This window comes from Mizuhopecten yessoensis, unplaced genomic scaffold (genome assembly GCF_002113885.1).
Source record: "Mizuhopecten yessoensis strain PY_sf001 unplaced genomic scaffold, ASM211388v2 scaffold7461, whole genome shotgun sequence".
Classification (NCBI taxonomy): domain Eukaryota; kingdom Metazoa; phylum Mollusca; class Bivalvia; order Pectinida; family Pectinidae; genus Mizuhopecten; species Mizuhopecten yessoensis.
The window spans coordinates 347578-366784 of NW_018407059.1; the positions used below are offsets into that span (position 1 = coordinate 347578).

The 19207-nt window shown below is 35.2% G+C and overlaps 1 protein-coding gene across 1 annotated transcript; it reads left to right on the forward strand.

Annotated features, from left to right (window-relative positions):
* The first annotated feature begins 1903 nt into the window (after positions 1–1903).
* On the forward strand, positions 1904–11591 carry LOC110453568. Its single transcript, XM_021502545.1, has 15 exons — positions 1904–1939; positions 2168–2241; positions 2609–2743; positions 3163–3342; positions 3776–3972; positions 4131–4493; positions 4698–4830; positions 4988–5190; positions 5592–5655; positions 6600–7351; positions 7917–8007; positions 8675–8856; positions 9503–9700; positions 10539–10729; positions 11210–11591. The coding sequence occupies exons 1-15, from the start codon at positions 1904–1906 to the stop codon at positions 11486–11488; spliced, it is 3078 nt and encodes a 1025-aa protein (XP_021358220.1). The 3' UTR covers positions 11489–11591.
* Positions 11592–19207: the final 7616 nt, after the last annotated feature.

Sequence of the window (19207 nt, forward strand, 5' to 3'; positions counted from 1 at the left end):
AGATAGTTATGACGCTGCGTATACAATATTGATGGTAAATATAACAATTATTAGGAAAATCAAATGTGTTGGTGATGTAGTCATATATTCGAAGTTTCGTAATCAAATTATATTTTATCCTCGTGACAGCGTTTGTATATATTTTTTTCTTTTTCCAAATCATAACGGTATGATTTTGCAACACGTTTGGGTAGCTCAAGACGGGTATGCTAAATAATGATAGATATTGTTATTTTTCATTGAATCTGATATATCCTATGTACAATGTTAAAACATAAATATATGAAATATCATATGTCAAACTTAAATGAAAAGCTTGTTTTGCTAATGACATACATGTAGTTTTCAAATAATATTGTATTAAACACAAAATGATACTACGTTAAACATTTTGTTTTTCTTATTACAGGCGAGTTAAAATTGAAAAAGTGAATAACAAACCTGTCATCAAAGTGTTCAAAACCGAGGTAACAGTCGCCGAATTGTTTTGAAATCACCTAATATATACTGAAATTGATTTATGTTCCCTTATGACATGTCACATGTGAAATTAACATGTCATCGCAAATGGGAATACTAGTGGCTACCTTATAGCTACTCATAAGTTCATGGATTTCTTATTTGATAAGGATATATATTTCTTATTTGGTAATAAGTATATATATTTCTTATTTCATAATAAGTATATAGATGTCTTTTTGGAAATACTAATACTTACGTATGTAACATAAACTTCAATATATACTATGAATGCCGAGTTGATAGGATATCAGAAAAATCTACATGTAACGTAGCATCATCATTATCATCATCATCATCATCATCATCATCATCATCATCTATTATTTTTCCTTGTATAGTTTAATCACATTGGTTATGTTTGTATCCGAATGGACTGTTAGGTTGAGGGAGACTTTAGCGGCCAGTACGGCTTACATGCGTCCGGTGAAACTAATATGACATTAAGCTTTGACGGTAAACTCTGGGAGACGGAACCAACAATCTACTTGATGGTTCCCATAGCCACATTTGTACGACTCCCGGCAGTCGAATTGATCGTTAAGGCCCATACCGAGGCTTTCCTTGATGTGAATGTGACGACATTAAAACCGTTCCGGATCGACCACAATATTACAACTAAAGGAACGTTTCTATACTGTAAGTTAATTGAATTTGTATTGATTTTTGTTTTCTGACAAATAATTTGTTAAAAATGAACAGAGATTTTATGTATTGAAAATAAGAAGGATTTTGTTTTCGTAATGTTACATTTGTACTTTACAATATAATCTAGCGGATGAAATTCAACAAGATGGCCAATCCACGGGCGCCATGTCATTTCCAGACTGGACCACACTAGGATCAACTTCACTACTGGAAACTAAAGAGAGGTTCAGCTTTCGCGCGACAGTTACACACAAGGTTAGACATTTTGAGAAGAAAAAATGAATGATCTATATGCAACATGCAAGGAACAAAATTTTCTTTGTTTCATTGGGATAGCTTTTTCCATTCTAGTGCATTAGCAGTATTACTCAAAACCATATTTCAAATATGTTGATTTCTCGATACTACTTTAAAATGGAATGATTGTACACCGATTCCAGTCCGTTTATATTTTTTATCTTTTATGAATTGTATGTAGAGATAACTAGATATACCATATTTTCCACTTAGAAGTGTATACGTGTACATGTGAAAATAATGATGGGATTATTTTCATGGGCATTTATTTCACCTTAAATATATACTGATGTTGTTTTGTTTTTCAATAGCAGGAATTTCGAGAACTACCGTATTTCACCTCTCCCCTAGAATTAGCGGAATTCTTTTCGTTTTTCCTTTTCTTCGTTTACAGCTTGATAACTACAGTAATTTAATCACTAAACTCAATATATTACAAATGCAACAAGAACCACATAAGACAGCAACCGTATATGTAATTTTTTGGAAATTTCATTTTTTAACATTCCGTTTTTCAGAAGTAATATTTCATCCTTTCCTAAATCTGCAATTAAAATTTCACGGTTGGTTTACCACAGCAAAGCTTTTTCTAGATATTGTGGCCTTCTTGATTTGTACGCATATTTACGTATACGTGTAACATATTTTGTCATTAGAGTTTAAATGATATAAACAATTGTTAAAATGTTTTGTGTTTTTGAAGATTCACCTGACACCGTTTATCGGATGGTCTCTCCGTGATATTACAATGGAATTTGGTGCCCCGTATGAAATACAGTAAGGAAGGGTCATTTTCAATATTTATTGTATATCTAGGTTATGTGTTTTTTAAATAAAATAATCACCCAAATTGTATTCCTAGATGAATTATTCCGGACATTATTGGAAAATCTGACAGTGAATATATTGAAATAAAATGCAGTACGGAATGACCATTCTAAATATTCATTGTATATCTGGTACAATTCATACACTTTTTGAGTTTTTAAATAGAATAAATACCCAAATTTCACCCTTAGATAAAAATGTTATTTCACCAAAGTATCATCCCGACATAAGTGGAAGATAAGACAGTAATGTATCGATTTGCATTTGAAATATTTAGACAGTGTGTTTGAGTATGATAAGTTTTATTTCCTTTCAGGTTGAATCAACACATCAAGACTGACGCCAGTGTGGAAGACACAACCTACTGTACAACTAGTGTGTCTGAGATGACAGGCTCATGGCGCCACACCGAAAACAGGCTTGACGTGGACGCGTTCGACATACATATTTGGTACAGCGAATCCAAGTTCGAACTATGTCTACCTTTTATTAATCTTTCTTTAACGTTTGAAAAAAGAGTAAATAAAAAATCACCCTATTGATGAAAATGAACCAATATTTTTTTTGGGAACATGTTAATTAAAATTATTTTAAATATAAACTTTTTCATTTAACAACAATTATGAAACAAGTACCAAAAAAAATCCCATAGGAGGTCTAACTGTTGGATGAAACAGACCAGATACTCCACTTTCCTCCCACACTAAGACCACCTGCACACTAACATCCGGAATAACAATACTGATTTATAAAAGTTATATAACTTGTTTCATAATTGGAATACAAACTTATATGTATATTTTAAATTTATTGCAATCGTGATTTTATTGTTCCAGTAAACATTTGTTAAAAATGATCATTTGTTTGAAGGGATGTCCTTTTGGAAAGTGATCAGAAAGCTAATACGTCGATATGCAAAGAGGAGATAGTACAGAAATGTAGAGCAAACTGTGCAGATCCTGTTGTAAGCGACCACAGTGGATCGGCTATGGAGACTGTATGCGGTGAGCTGGAAACGCCTATTGACAGGCACAGCAGTGATTTTAGCAGGTGAGGAAACAGACAAATATTCAATTTCTTTCTTATGCGATCATTAATAAAGTATGAACATCGTGTTTAGTCATCGTTTCATCGATTGCATCTAGGGCTCAAGTTCACGAAAAATTTCCGAAATTCATAAAAAGCATTACTTGATTTAAAACAAAAAGCTTTTTGTTAATGTTAATTTATTCAAAAAGAAAAAAAATATTGTTATGTTAAATTTAGGAACATTCGAGTAACTGTGGCCCACCAAGTTATTACGAAATGTGTATGTGCCGATTTTTGTTGCAAACGAAGTGGTTTCGATTTGTTAATAAATAATGAACTATTATCTGAGGTTGGATATTTACGTCATTACTAGCATTTTGATGACGTCACCACAAATAAGGTGCTGATTGTTATAATTCTGATGTAGTTGCATGATGCATTTGTCTTATTGCAGACTAAAAGAACTATTTGGAAGCCTAATTACATTTCCTGACAAGGACTCTGACTCCGAATGGTGTGGTCAGCCCGGAACGCCATGTTCACGATGTGATGACGAAGGAAACTCGACATGCGCAAATCGACTTCTAACGGCACAAATGGCAGCAACTGTCACTAGATTGGCTAAGTTCGTCAAATCAGAATGGGCCGATCGTGAGTTAAATCTCAAATCAGATAGCGATTATAACATGTCGAGTTGATCACCTCATTTACTAATCATTTTAATTGCACGAAGGCGTTTCTCATGCCCATAGTCGATCTGAGATGTTGCTATACTGACAAATACTTAATTCATAACATTAATATTTTAGGTAGCCTAGTGCTACTAGAAGGCTGGAGCGAACCGACGTCTCAGTATCCGAATGGTAAATACGGTGATAGCTCATTACACTATGAAGGTCGTGCTGCAAAAGTAGGAGTGAGTGTTCCAGCAAATTCATCTGATGGAAGCACCTCGCTTGAGGATCACCCAGATATTGTTAACCGTCTACTTGAACTAACTTCGTGTGCCGGATTCGCATTTTACGCGGTTACGTCAGAAACAGATAAGAACAGCATTGATACGTGTTTGAAGAAACCTGTGACACCAGAAAGGAGACGGCGGAGAGAGGCATCTAGAGAGGAACTAGAAGATACCGAAAAGCAACGTTTTTTGGACAAATTAAGCAATTTAGGTACGACGGTCCATCACACCACACAAGTACACATCACAATGTAAACCGAATATAAAAATATGAATACCTTTCTTGAATTTTTTGGAAACTGTACCTAATTATTGGGCAAGCATGCCTCTATTGAAATTATTCAAATTATGATAGTTCCTTCTAGCAAACAAATATTTACACTCTGATTTACATGTGAGTACCCTTGTGTTGCAGTTTTGAGATCCAAGCAAACGCCTTCATCTCACTTTAATACCTATTCCATGTACCCCAAGGATAAAGCTGTCATTGATATACTTGGTCCTGTTGATGAGAAATTCGCTGTGGATAATAACGCACAAATGAAAAGGTACAAAGTTTTTGACCATCATTTTCTTTTCTTTTTTAATAAGGTGCGATGGATAGTTTAGATAAATCACTTATATTCAAAATGATTGACACCTAATTCAATAATTGACTTCGATTATAATCCAGAATGAAATATAGTTTATTTTTAAATGTGTTAGAATGATGCAGTATCCACTGGCTAACGTTAGCTTTCCCCCCGAGGGTCCAGCGAACTCGGCCTGTGGCACGACCACTAGACGATGTAGGGACTGCAAGACGTACGATGTAAGGGACGATCCCTGGGATTGGTGCCTGACCCGGACAATGACCCCTAGAATGGCTTTAAGGCTTCGACGACTTTCTATTCTCAGTACAGGTCAACGTATGTTACACCTTATTTGCCACATGTTTCAACTTAAAGACAATATAACTGTCATAGATGATATTTCATTATATCGAACACTTGTCTTGCTCATAGCAAAAAAGCGTGATTGAAACGTTCCTCTTAATCTGTATTTGCTGTCCTCAAAATTAACAAGCATGTGATGGATGTCTTATCCCTTTTCCTCTGTGGTGTTTCCTCATAACGTCGTCCGCGAAAGAAATATCATGAATATATAATGTGTACCGTGGAATATATTAGAAATACCTTTAAACAGGTAAAACAAACAGTTTTTCTGTTAACATTTTGATGTTTTTTAAGATGTAATTGTATGCAGTTGTTATATCAACCAGAGCTATTTTATATAGTGCTTCTGGTTTGTTTTATTTTTGTATGATCAGTGGCTGTGGTAGTACCACAGGAACAAGACGATGCCGATGTCATGAAATATGGGAACGTCGGCAGGTAAGGAACAATCTCTATAATTTGTTTCCAAGGTAATTTTTTAGTCAAATAAAAACAGTGTTTATACTTAGGGATATAAACGTATGCAGTCGTGATCGTATCCCATCCAGTCGCCTGGTAAATACCGATCTCATTGCAAACACATACAAATTAGATAAAACCGAGATGAGTGAAATGTTTTCACAATCTTCCTGTAGGATAAGACATTACAGCCGAGTACAGGTTAAAGAGAAAGGATGACCTTTAAATTACACACAGCGTAGATCAATTATCTCAGAAAGAAACGCCTGGTTTAGTAGATAAGTGTTGACAAGGGCACATATAAGCCTTTTAAGGTTCAGATTAAACTATTTATAAGCAAATTGTGTAACATTGAAACACACTAAGTGAAGAATGGTGGTATGTTACTACAGAGAAAAGTAACTTATTATGAAATTAGAAATGATACGGAAACCTCAGAAGTCGATGACATATTGATATGTTCTCATATTGAAAGTCAGTTGTTACTTTGAGTGTTTCTATCATAAAACATGAAGGGTTTAACGATATTGTTGATTTTGTTTAGCTTCAAATATAGATGAAGTACTTGACAAATGTAACTGTAATTATGTGTATGATAAATAGTATCATTGAGCACAACCAGTAAATCTTATTCTGGTACAGTTTGATGATGTTTACGATGTTACTACACTCTTGCTTGTCACCTTTACCAGGCAAATCACCAGTGAGAGATATGGTGACTATATATACTATTGAAACCCTGATATTCTTAACCAAGATCATCGAAACAAAGTGGCATTGTTCCTGAATCTCGTTTTGAAAATAAACTTCCATTGATTCCAGTGTGTGGATGATATAAAATCGCAATTTCCTGTATAATATCTTAACCGCAAAATGTTAAGGATGACTGTATCCCACTTCACAAACATATTTACTATTTACAGAGCGTTGCGACTAAAGACTGCGACAGCAACCCTAACTCAGAAATCCCTTGCCAACCTAGCTATTTCTGCGGGGTTTGACTTCATTGCCCTTTCCGGAACTTTAACTGTGGACGTGTTTGTACGAGATCAGGCGGGTTACTGGGCCACCCTGGAGGTCTACCCTCGACTCAGCATGTTACATGTCAATCCTCCTTCATCCGATGTCGAGGATTACAAACCTATATTCGTGAAATCAGAGTCTGCCGAAACTATTTCCGGTATAGTTGATGGCATCAATGACAAGTTACACATATCTGACAATTACATCGTTTCCGATTTTAAGCCATTTGATAAACGTTATTTTCGTGTGGACCTGCGACTATTGGAATGCCTGGAAGAGGTCACTAGTGATTTAGGCAGTAGACTACAGATTTTAACGAGCTACAAAACTCGTTCAATGAACGACGAAAACATCGAGGGAAGACATGACGAGGAGAAAATATTTTACACCCGAGGCCAAGCTGTACAGATAAAGGGTTATAGCATCGGTGACAAAACTAGCCATGACCTAACTACCATTGCCTCCTCGCTGATCAAGACATGTGTCCCTGCACTAACTCTTAAGCAGATGACATTGAGTATCGGCTGCCATGCTACGTTTCTGTATGTCGATGTGAGGGAGAAGGAAGGCGATATCTCCGTCAACTTCTGGAACGCGGGCAATGACCCTTTACATAACAGCGTGAAACGTTTGGTAGAGGTTCATCAGAAAGGTAAGATGAGCATTATGATATGTGAACCTTCAATTAAACATAACACGACTTTAAATCATATATGTTTATAAAGTGTTTTTTAATGTTGATTTGTTTAAGAAATGAAATGAATACGTATATTGCATATAATTATAATGATGGTATGCAACAACGTTCTGTTCACACCACGCATCTTGAAAAACAATGTTTGAATGGTACTCTGTTGCAAACAATTATAAAAGTTAAAAAAAAACCTGCTTTTCAATCCTTCAACACAACAAGGACAATCTTATTTTATCAAACTTTGTTATCTAATTCGTTTCAAAATCATTTGAATTCAAATGCTTTTTAAACTGTCGGAATTGCCAATTTGCAGGAACAAAATCGCACTTTCTTTTGTAACTCAGTTTTGCAAGGTAATTCCCTTCGTATTATAAATTTAACATCTATCTTTGGTTTCCCCTCCATTACCCGTACAGTTTGATAATCATGTGAACAGATTATTGGTGTTGTTGGATTTTAACAACATTGGAAGAATAACCTAAGGACTGCTCATAGAAAATGTGGATATACTGATTTTTTACAGGTGGAGTTCTAGTCCAAAGTAAAAATACTGGCACAAAGTGCAGTCGCCAACCATTAGGAACTGAAGCGTTCTACATCAAATACGGGGACAGGTATGGTGTTATACACGTTAAGTTTAAATGTTCATTAACACAATATGGTCCAAGAATAAACGTTCTACGATATATTAAAATATGTATCAATATAAATATGGATATCTGTAGGATATAATAGGTAAGTGTAGGTAAGGGTATATTAAGTAGGGTGTAAATTAGTAGGTGTTTGTTTGGAGATGTGTAACATATGTATAATCTTTTATTTATATTTTAAGGGTAGGTGCATGCGTGAAAAGTACATATCTCGCACTTTAGTCGTCTCCTAGAACATGATATGCACGACAGGAAGGGTATATCCTTAGCCTCGCGTTACAACGCACTTTGAACAAGAACTCACTTTAAACAAATGATCAAACTGTGTTACAACGGTGTTGTGGTTCATCAAGACATTTAACAGTTTTATTTGTGTTTACGATCGCGTTAAAGTAGACCCATATTTAAAGCAACATACAGAATTATCTAAGTTTCTGATTTGTTAAAAAGTGTGATGTAACAGACATATGTAATGTTGTTCCCTTTCAGACAAATTAAGTAACTTTAAACCTCTTTGAGAATTAAACATTGCTGTAATCATGATTCTTTAAAACAAGTGAAAGTAAAATGCGTTTTTGAATTAAATACATACATTATGTTACGTAAATCATTCTGATATGTTTGGTGCCAGTGACTGTACCCCAGGTGGTTATTATGCCAACTTTTGTGATGACACTAAAAAGCATAGAGAGGACTTGTCCGCCAGCCTCGTGTCACATCTCTGGTCGGGTGCGCAAGCACTCTCCAAACCTAAACTAGCCGGACAAACCAACGCCTGCTTGGTCAACAACTGTGGGGGATGTATCGGCAAAGGTACAGCTATGAATACTTAGTAGTTCGTAACACGTACCTTTTAACTATTTGTTTTTTCTATTAATTTCTTTTGTGTGTCATGAATAATAATTTCTTTGTCATATTTGCTTCTTGTTAAAACCATTGTAACGTGCGGGCGGATCCCAGGATTATACCGCATCACTTACCCCCTTTGAGAAGTCTCGCCCGTAGATTTGGCCTGTGGAATTCCATGGATCCTCCCTTTGTACCAATGCATCTTTCCCTACCTCCCGGAGCTGGCCTTAAATGATCACACAGAGTCACTATACTGCCACCAAATGTAACGTGCGGGCGGTCACCAATATTGATCCAGTACTGACCACGCTCGACGTTGCTGAACTTGTGATCGGGTCCCCATGCTATACCGCATCGCTTGAAAAGCTAGCTTGCCAGTTAGGCAGTAGTTTTCTCTTAAATTCCTAAGCTGATGCACACTTATGTAATGGAACATGAAACAAATAAAGGCAGGTAAATTAAAGGAACAGACAAAGCTTTATAATTGTATCCATAAAGATCGCAAAATGTTTTCCGTTGTTACTGAAATATAACGAAACTTATAGAAATGTAGCATTATTTAGCTGTTTTTGCAATATATTGCACTTGTTGTTTTTGCTATTCATGCTAGGTGATGTCTGGAACAGAAAGCTCCACGCCTGCTTTGGTCTCCTGAAGATGATTACTGATGCCACGGCCTCTCCCTTCCCTGATATGACAGATACCTCGGCATTCTTCAATACGGAAAATCACGACTCGAAGATTCAATCATTGGCATGCCATGACGACAGCGTTTGCATTGAAAATCTTCCACTCTTCTCACACTTCAGTGCGTAGTTGTTTCTTTTCTATTCAATTAGCCTGTTAGTCGATCTTTTAAAACTGTATTGTGCAGTTTTTTGTTAACGTCTCGCTTATCTCAAACATTAATTGGTTCAAAATGTACTTGTCTGTACGAGAGAACTATCTCTTATCTTAGATTTAAGAATGCATTACTACTCAGTGCGTTAAACCTCTTGGTTGTTCAAACAGGTTGTACTTGCATGTGCAGTATTTTCAAAGGTCACGTAACACACGAATTGAGATACAGATTATCGGCCTTTTAAATGTCTTTGTGTGTATTATGTGATGCGATAACATAGTTTTGTTTATGTTTCCTGCGACTATTGAGTTGCATTGTAATTGGATATGTAACGTAGTACCTCGTGAGGACAAGTAAGCATCGATATGTTTCTATGCATCAACGATACCCACGTGTATACACAATATTAAATAACGAGTAATAAATATATCCGTCTTTACATGATAACGAGCTTATTTTTCACAGTATTTAGTTACGCAAGGACAGGTGTGAAGAAACTTTATCAAAATTAATTACGTCCCAGTTAAAGGTAGTATGATGGGACATGTCTACATCCTGCGGTATTGCACATTTAACTGTTTACTTAGACCATTTTTCCACTTGATTTGTATATTTTGCAATCCAAATATTCTATTTATGTACGAATAAGATTGGAAAAACTGCGTGCAAGCCTGAATAGCGCACAGCCAGCATACGCGATATGCACATTATTGTACATAAACTAGAAGCAATGTGCATACATGTATCTTGTTCTCATAATTAAGTGGTCGTGTATATGTCATTGAATGGAAATGCATTCTTTTAGTTACAACGGTGAACAAGAAATACCGACCATTTGAGGATAAAACAATCGAAGAGATGCTGTTTGGACCAGGAGATAACCCATCACCTCTACTCGATATGTTAGAACAAGAAATGGCGTACCGGGTCAGAGGTCATGTCCGGGTTTATATAGAAACCAAAGACGACCTGTCTGCTTTGGATCAGGTTTTAAAGGTAATCAAGATAAACATCATATTATAATGTTTAATGACAAGTTAGTCCCGTTCGTCATAATATCTACCCGACATCGCAGCTCACTAAATGCAGATGATTGTATTGGTTCTTATTTGCGTTAAATCCTATCTGGATTCTGTCGAAACACAGTATGTATATATTTAGATACAACAATCACAGCACGATAAAATAAAAGTTTTGCAGTAAATAGCTATAACAAATTAGCGGCCTTGGATTTCAGAAAAGAAACAAATAGTATATATTACGTCTTTGAATTTGGTCAGGGGAAACTACATGTACCATCGATAAGTTCATAAAAAATAGATTGTTTTAAATCTTCGCTTAATATTAATACATGCAATTTTTCATCCATGTTGATTAAATTTGATATAGTATGGACATACGTTTCCAAATTGTACATGCTGATGTAATCAGTTCATAAACCAACAAAAACATATATATGTAAATGTGTTCTTTCAGATTTTAATGGTGTACAACAAGAATGTGACAGAACTCTCCGTTGAGATAATAAACGAGTCATTGCGTGACTTCACCAGACTTAGAATGCAAAAGAAAATTGAAAAATGGAGTAATTCCGTCTGTCCCTCTCTCAGTCGACAAGTCATCGCCCCTTACACCATATCTCCAATACCGGAAGTTCGAACACGCCGCAGTATAGAACTCAGTAAGCATCGAAACAAACGGAAAGCACAAATGCGGAACTGGGAACTGGAATGGGCTTCGAATATTAGCCTGTAATAGAACGTTGATAAAACGTTACTCAACATATACCTTTTATTCTGAATAAGAATTGCATATAACCATAACTATCAGTGTTGTGCTATCCCCCTCGTACTGTTTAAAAGTGTCCAGTTGTGTTTCTTTTCTCTCTGTACAGCTGTAGTGTACAATGTGTATCATGTTTTTAAAATAATCCGTTACTTGCTTCCTTCTTGTTTGTGCACTTAATAAATTTATAAAAAAGCGATGTATCAGTGGCAGAAACGAAAAGAAACGAGGGAGGGAATGACAATTTGGACTTCATGTAAAAACTTTGATTGAAATGTTGAGTAGACTATGTATAACGATATGATTTTATTGCAAGTCTTCATTGATCTTCGTAAGACATGAGTTGTCACGTGGTGTGCTGACTGCATTATTGCCATTTCATTTGGTACAAGTTCTTGCGTGACGTCCTTTTAGTAGGCATAATAGTTCGACTGCAGATAACATTGTAAAAGAACTGACCCTCCTCCCTCCCACACCAAAAATAATGATAGATTAATAAATTCGGTATTCCCTTCTTGCATGGATGGTTAAAGCCCTCGTCAAGTTCGTCTTTACGCGCAATTCGCCAAGCCAAAGCGTTGGTTTAACTCAAATGTGACATTGCTAATATATCATTCATACTGACAAGCACGAACGTTTTGTACACTCTAATATTGGCAATAAAACATCTAAAAAGCATTCAGGATGAGTCTTGTCATTATTCTGCCTGGTTATTGTGAAAACTATTTATACACACAAAGGATAAAATATACCTGTGAATTGTGGAATCAGTGACGTATAGGAAACGGCTCTGGATGATTCATTTCAGAGGCATCAAGTACAAAATTGTACATGTACCTACCACGTCACTTACTGTTTTTGTTATGTGTCTTTCATTTCTTCATTTGTTAAGTTTTATTTATTATCTGAATTGATCAGCACCTTGTTTTTCATATTCCTTGGAAAGTGTAACATTTTGTTTGTATTCCAACGTAATGTAAGGGGCTCCTTTCGAGGGCACAGGGACGAATTTCCAATTAAAACCTTTCGAATCGTCACAAAATCAAAGAATGATGCATTTCATCGAGATAAAGATGTCAATAACATACAACAACTAAGCAAATAAAACTAGCAATCAATAAAAATAAGGAAAACTCAAAACATGAACAGAGACGACGGATTGGGGTGTGGATGGAGGTGGGGACAGACCTAATGAGAGAGTGGACTACATCCTCATACACTCTCTATGGATAGGCAAAATATCCCGTGGTGGAGCGACAAGTACAGTTAATAATTTCGCCACATCGTTATACAGGTAAACAATAGAAATCGCTCACTCATGCTATACCATAGCTTGAGCAGTCAGTCTTAAAACTTTGCATCACGTTTCAAAGTACATTGGTTGTGTATAGAAGAAAACGTTGATGCATTCTCATCTAAGGTGTATCCTTCTAGAACTAGTTATATGTAAATGTATATTCATAAGAATGCACTGAATTTACTGTACTTACTTGTAAACTCCAAATCTAAGATACTATAACATTCATCACCATATTTGACATTCTAGTATATATTTATATACTTCATCAACACATTTTATAATAATAGAACTGAGTTAACGATCATTGTTGTTATCTCTGAACCGGCTTTAAATCTTTCATAATTTCCTTCAAGGACTTCAGTGAATTTTAAGACTAGGAGGCTTAACGAAGTAAAATTCGGCGCATCTTTTATATTTACTACTATAATAACACTTACGATTCACATAGATGTATATCACTTTATTGGCATCTTAAACGAAACTTATATTTAGGACGAAAATGTATAAAACAAAGCTACAACAGTTTGTTCCAATAAAATGACATAATTTTATAATACCCAAAAAGTGCACGTATTTATCACAAATATCTGTTGAAAATTACGTACATACGTAAAAATAATCTTAATGCGCCGAATATTACGTCATGGCTCTAAATAATGAAAGGGATCTATACATTTGCATTGGATACTCAAGAATCATGAATGAATCAAACTTTCCACAAGATCAAACAGTTAAAATCCTTAAGGTGAATTATGTACACAATTTATTATTTTGTACGTCTTCGATGTAACGACTCTTTTCATTGGCTAATACAAATGTAACTATGTATCATTGGACGATCGACCATGAGCATGCATGCATTAGTTAAGAAATGATCAACGTATATGAAAATTACGTACATACGTAGAAAAATGTTAATGCGCAGAAAATTACGCCATGGCTCTAAATAAAGAAAAGGATCTATACATTTACATTGAATACTCTAGAATCATGAATGAATTAAACCTTCCAAAAGGTCAAACGGTTAAACTTCTTACATATGTTTTATGAGTTATATACACAATTTACTATTTTCTACGTCTTCGATGTAACGACACTTTTCATTGGCTAATACAAATGTAACCATCATGCAAGCATTATTTAAGAAATGATCAACGTTTATGGGTGTATTATGATGGAATGTATAAGGAGGATTAGAAAACGTTAGGAAAAACATAACTAACCTGAAAGAATCATATGAAAGGGTTTCTTTGCCGAGTGAGGGTTCACGTATTTACTTTCGTATCCGTATTTCAACACTTGATAACGTACAAAGAGGTTGTGTTTAACGTCTACTCTATATGTACTAACAAATTGTGTCACAGCGGCCTGAGTCAATTATTTTTTTCTAATATTTTCTCATCCTTGTTATATATCCTACCATGATTCACGCATATATGCTGATTATTTCTGAACTGATATTAAACGCGGTACATGTATATCACAATGCTTTTCTAATCCTAATGGAACGTGTATTGTCAACAGACGTTGTAATAGTCGTCTTCACTTTAAATACATGTATCGGGTTACGTATCCTTAACATATCATTATCATGCTGCTGATTGTGGTTGTTCGAATGTGAACGTCGAGGAAGGGATGATATCTGTCGAGGATACTTGACCGATTTCCGCGAATATCTATATCTGACAAAAAAGATGACGGATGGCTTACTTTATTCACGATAACGTTTATCTACTTTCCAATGAAAGGAACAGAGGAGTATAGCGATCATATGATTAATATATAACAGTTTACTTGTGTACATTTACTTCCAATGGGGTGTTCTCATTTCCCACACATTTTAGAGAACAAAGAAAAGTGTTGATATATGAAGGCAATGGCAAACCATTTATAGTCTGTTTCATACTTACCCCACAGGTAACTTACATGTGTGAAAGTTACCTGTCTCACTTGAAGCTTTTCTGTATGTAAGGTATTTTTTGGATATATATTTTGTAAGTTTTGATAAACGTTTGGGTGTATGAAACTGACAAAATAAGATAATAAATAAACACATAATTGTCTGTTTATCACATTTCAGGTTGCTAATTTCGCTTTTCTGTGTATGAGATATAATGTAAGGTATTTTTTTGGATATATAATCTTTAAGTTTTAATAAATTTTGATGGGTATGAAACTGAAAAAATAAGATGATAAACACGCACTGAATTGTCTGTTAATCAGACATATATGATATAGAATACAGATATAACAATAAATAAAAAGTAAGAATTTACAGTCATATACATCAATACTTGTATACGTTACATTTCATTTGCAAGCCACCAAAAACAATGAAAACTAAAATACGTACTTAATTAAGAGCTATGGCGGAGAACTGCTCATATTTCCCCAAAGTCGGCATTTATGAATACGGGAAAAGAATTCAACGAGTAAATAATTTCTAGTAGCGAAAATTCATAGAGTAAATAACAAAACAACTGTTTATGATTTTTTTCACTGCTGATATATTAGGTATTGTTAATATAATACTGTAAATATAGCCATATTCACTATATCTATGAAAGTGATGGGGTTTCCTAGACTTAGAATAATATTTCATCACTTTCCTATTCGAGGACAAACTTTTGAATACATTTGTTTTATTCCGTGATGTAATATGCAAAAATAAATCGTATGACGGGAAAGTGGTCCTCATTTGGCTGCTTGGGAAAGTGCTCAAAATAATGAAAAATATGGTTGATCAAGTTTCTCAAAAATGTTTCTTGAGTTGCAACAGATTGTATTTCCATATTAAGTGTAGGCGAATGTGTAACACAGTTTACTTTTGACCAGAAGGAGTGAACAGTGCAACCTCGAATCCACGTTCAGATTCACTTTTTTCACATTTAGGCATGTGATCTTTTTCCTTAACTAAGTAATTTCATTTCAAATCAATTTTATTGTATTAAAAAAACACAATTGGATTAGGCACAGGCATTGCCCATAAAAGTCCTTTCCAGAGAAAATACACACATTTCATGCATGCATATAGAATATCATAGATTTTAACATTTCAATTACTATAGTCTATTAACTTCAATTATTAATAGCCTAGTGTTTGGTTGGAGGCATTTCAAAGACACTGTCACTATACGCAGTGCCATCCTTCCCAATAACACCAGAGTTATTGTTATAAGATAGCAAATACAAACACATTGTAAGATAATTTTTAGTATACACTGTAGTTTAAGTTAAAATCTTCCAGATTTTTCAATAAACTCCAGAACACATGATAGAATACATTTATTTGATTCACTGCTAAGGTTCATATCACCCTTAGTGAAAGTAACAGTATTTAAGATGATGTTATCAATTTCGTTATAACTAGATAACGCATTGAATAAAACTTGTCTTTCATCTATATATTTGGGGCAATTGAGGAAAAAGTGATTTGCATCTTCAATAATATAACCACAGTCACACTTAGGGTTATCTGTTAGATGATCATTATATACATCTGATTTTAATTGGCTGACTTTATTCCGTAGTTGACATAAAGTTATATTCAACTTCCTGGAGCCACAGTATTTAAAAATATATGTACAGTTAGATGGGTGCTTTCCTTAAGTAATTCCAGTTTTAACTGGCTCAATGAAGTGAGTTTTGGAAAAATACAGTCTGGCCTGTTCCATAGAGACATCATTCTAGGAAAAAAAACTATTTTTATACAAGTTGGTTCTGCACAAGGGAACAATAAAGTGTCTATGATGTCTAAGGCGAGGATTAATATCATTATTAAAATATGGTAAAATACAATCATAAAGATGGTCAGGACAGTCATGCTGCGATATCTTGAAAAATAATATACATTGGTAATTATCACGTCTTATTTTTAGTTACATTAATGGTGAAATTAACCCTTTACCGTATATATATCATATAACTGGACTGACCGGTATACTATAATGATGAGGTCTAGTTTATATGCTACAGGACTGACAGGTATAATATAGTGATGAGGTATAGTATACATGTATATGCTACAGGACTGACAATTAAAGTATGATGATGCATATGAGGTCTAGTGCGATACATGACTGACATTAATAATATAATGATGACGATCTATAGTGTGATACAGGACTGACAGGAATAATATAGTGATGAGGTCTAGTATTCTTGCTACATGACTAACAATAAAGTATAATGATGCATATGAGGTCTAGTGCGATACAGGACTGCCATTAATAAAATAATGATGAGATATATATTGTGTGATACAGGACTGACAGGTACAGTATAGTGATGAGAAATAGCGTAATACTGGACTGACAGGTATAGTATAGTGTGATATAGGACTGACAGGTATACATTATAGTAAAGTGATATGGTCTATAATATGATACTCTTGAATTATTTCAGAATGCAGCTGCAGTTTTGGCAAGGAGAAATCCGTTGGTGATGATACAATGCCATGTTAACATATATATAGATTTTGTAAGAGAACGACTGATCCTTGCCGAATTGTGAATGTGTTTGGAACCTTCCTAAAGGTTAAACACTCTATGCTCATCATGCCATATATTCTATACCTGTTAACTGACCAGATTTTGTCTGCATTGTCACACTGGGTAATTCAGTGTATGTCCAAATGGAACATGATAATTGTTTTTAGACATTCAGCACGCTTTTTATGGAGTTGTTGCCCTTTGTTGAAAAACCCTTGTCCTGGCAACTCTTCCCAAACCTCTGGGCCAATACAAATGAAAAAGTCCAGATATGATAACTACCGACTGATGATGTGCACCCAGATATTTTCTTTTTGTTTTGACCCTTTATGGCGTTAAGGCCCTTTGTCGAAAACGCCTTGTCCATACAGCTTCTCCTAAGCTACTGGGTCGATTACAACAAAAGTTCACAGATATGTTAACTACCCCTGACATTGTGCATCTAGGAAGTAGAATTTTTACATTCCAACCTTTTATGTCATGGTGTGGCGTCCGTCGTCCGTCCGTCGTCCGTCCGTCGTCCGTCGTTTGTCGTCCATCGTCCGTCCGTCGTCAACTTTGTACTTAAACAACTTCTACTGAATAACCAAGAGGCCCAGGCTAATGCTATTTGGCCAATATCATGCTGGGATTAAGCACTACCAAGTTTGTTCAAATGAATGACCTTCGCCTATATTCAAGGTCACAGGAGTCAAAAATGTTGAAATATTTAAACAACTTCTTCTGAATGACCAGAAGGCCCAGGATAACGATATTTGGCCAATATCATGCTGGGATGAAGCACTACCAAGTTTGTTCAAATGAATGACCTTCGCCTATATTCAAGGTCACAGGGGTCAAAAATGTTGAAATCTTAAATAACTTCTTCTGAATAACCAGAAGGCCCAGAATGATGATATTTGGCCAGTAGCATGCTGGGATAAAGCACTGCTAAGTTTGTTCAAATGAATGACCTTCGCCTATATTCAAGGTCACAGGGGTCAAATATGTACAAATATTTAATAACTTCTTCTGAATAAACAGAAGGCCCAGGATGATGATATTTGGCCAATATCATGCTGGGATAAAGCACTGCTAAGTTTGTTCAAATGAATGACCATCCCCTATATTCAAGGTCACAGGGGTCAAATATGTTGAAATCTTTAATAACTTCTCCTGAATGACCAGAAGGCACAGGATAACGATATTTGGCCAATATCATGCTGGGATGAAGGACTACCAAGTTTGTTCAAATGAATGACCTTCACCTATATGCAAGGTCACAGGAGTCAAATATGTTGAAACTTTTAAACGATTTCTTCGTAATAACCAAAATGTCTAGGGTGTTGATATTTGGCCAGTAGAATGCTTGTATAAAGGGCTACCAAGTATGTTCAAATAAATTACGTTCATTCATATACAAGGTCAAGGGTCTATTGTCTTAAAAACCTTTTATCGACTTCTTTCGACTTCCAAAAGGTCCAGGATGATGATATTTGGCCAGTAGAATGTTGGTATAAAGGGCTAAAAAGTTTGTTCAAATTAATGACTTTTGCCCATATTCAAGGTAACAGGGGTCAGATATGTTGAAATCTTCAAACGACTTCTTCTGAATCGACCTTGACACACTGCATGGTCAAATCTTGTCCATAGTGCATAAATATTTAAAAGTCATCTTCTCGATAAAAAAAAAATAGCTATAAGGTGGTGATATTCGGCAAGTTACATTCTGGTAGGAAGGGCTATGATGTTTGTTCAACTTTAAATGTCCATGTTTGACTTTCAATGTCACAGGGGTCCAATGTGTTTTAAGCGTTTAACATGTTCTTCTGAAGTCAAGACACTGATATTTTGCCTGTAGCTTTATTTTAGTCCACTTTTAAGATTACAATTGTGAGATTAATACCAGGTGAGCGATGC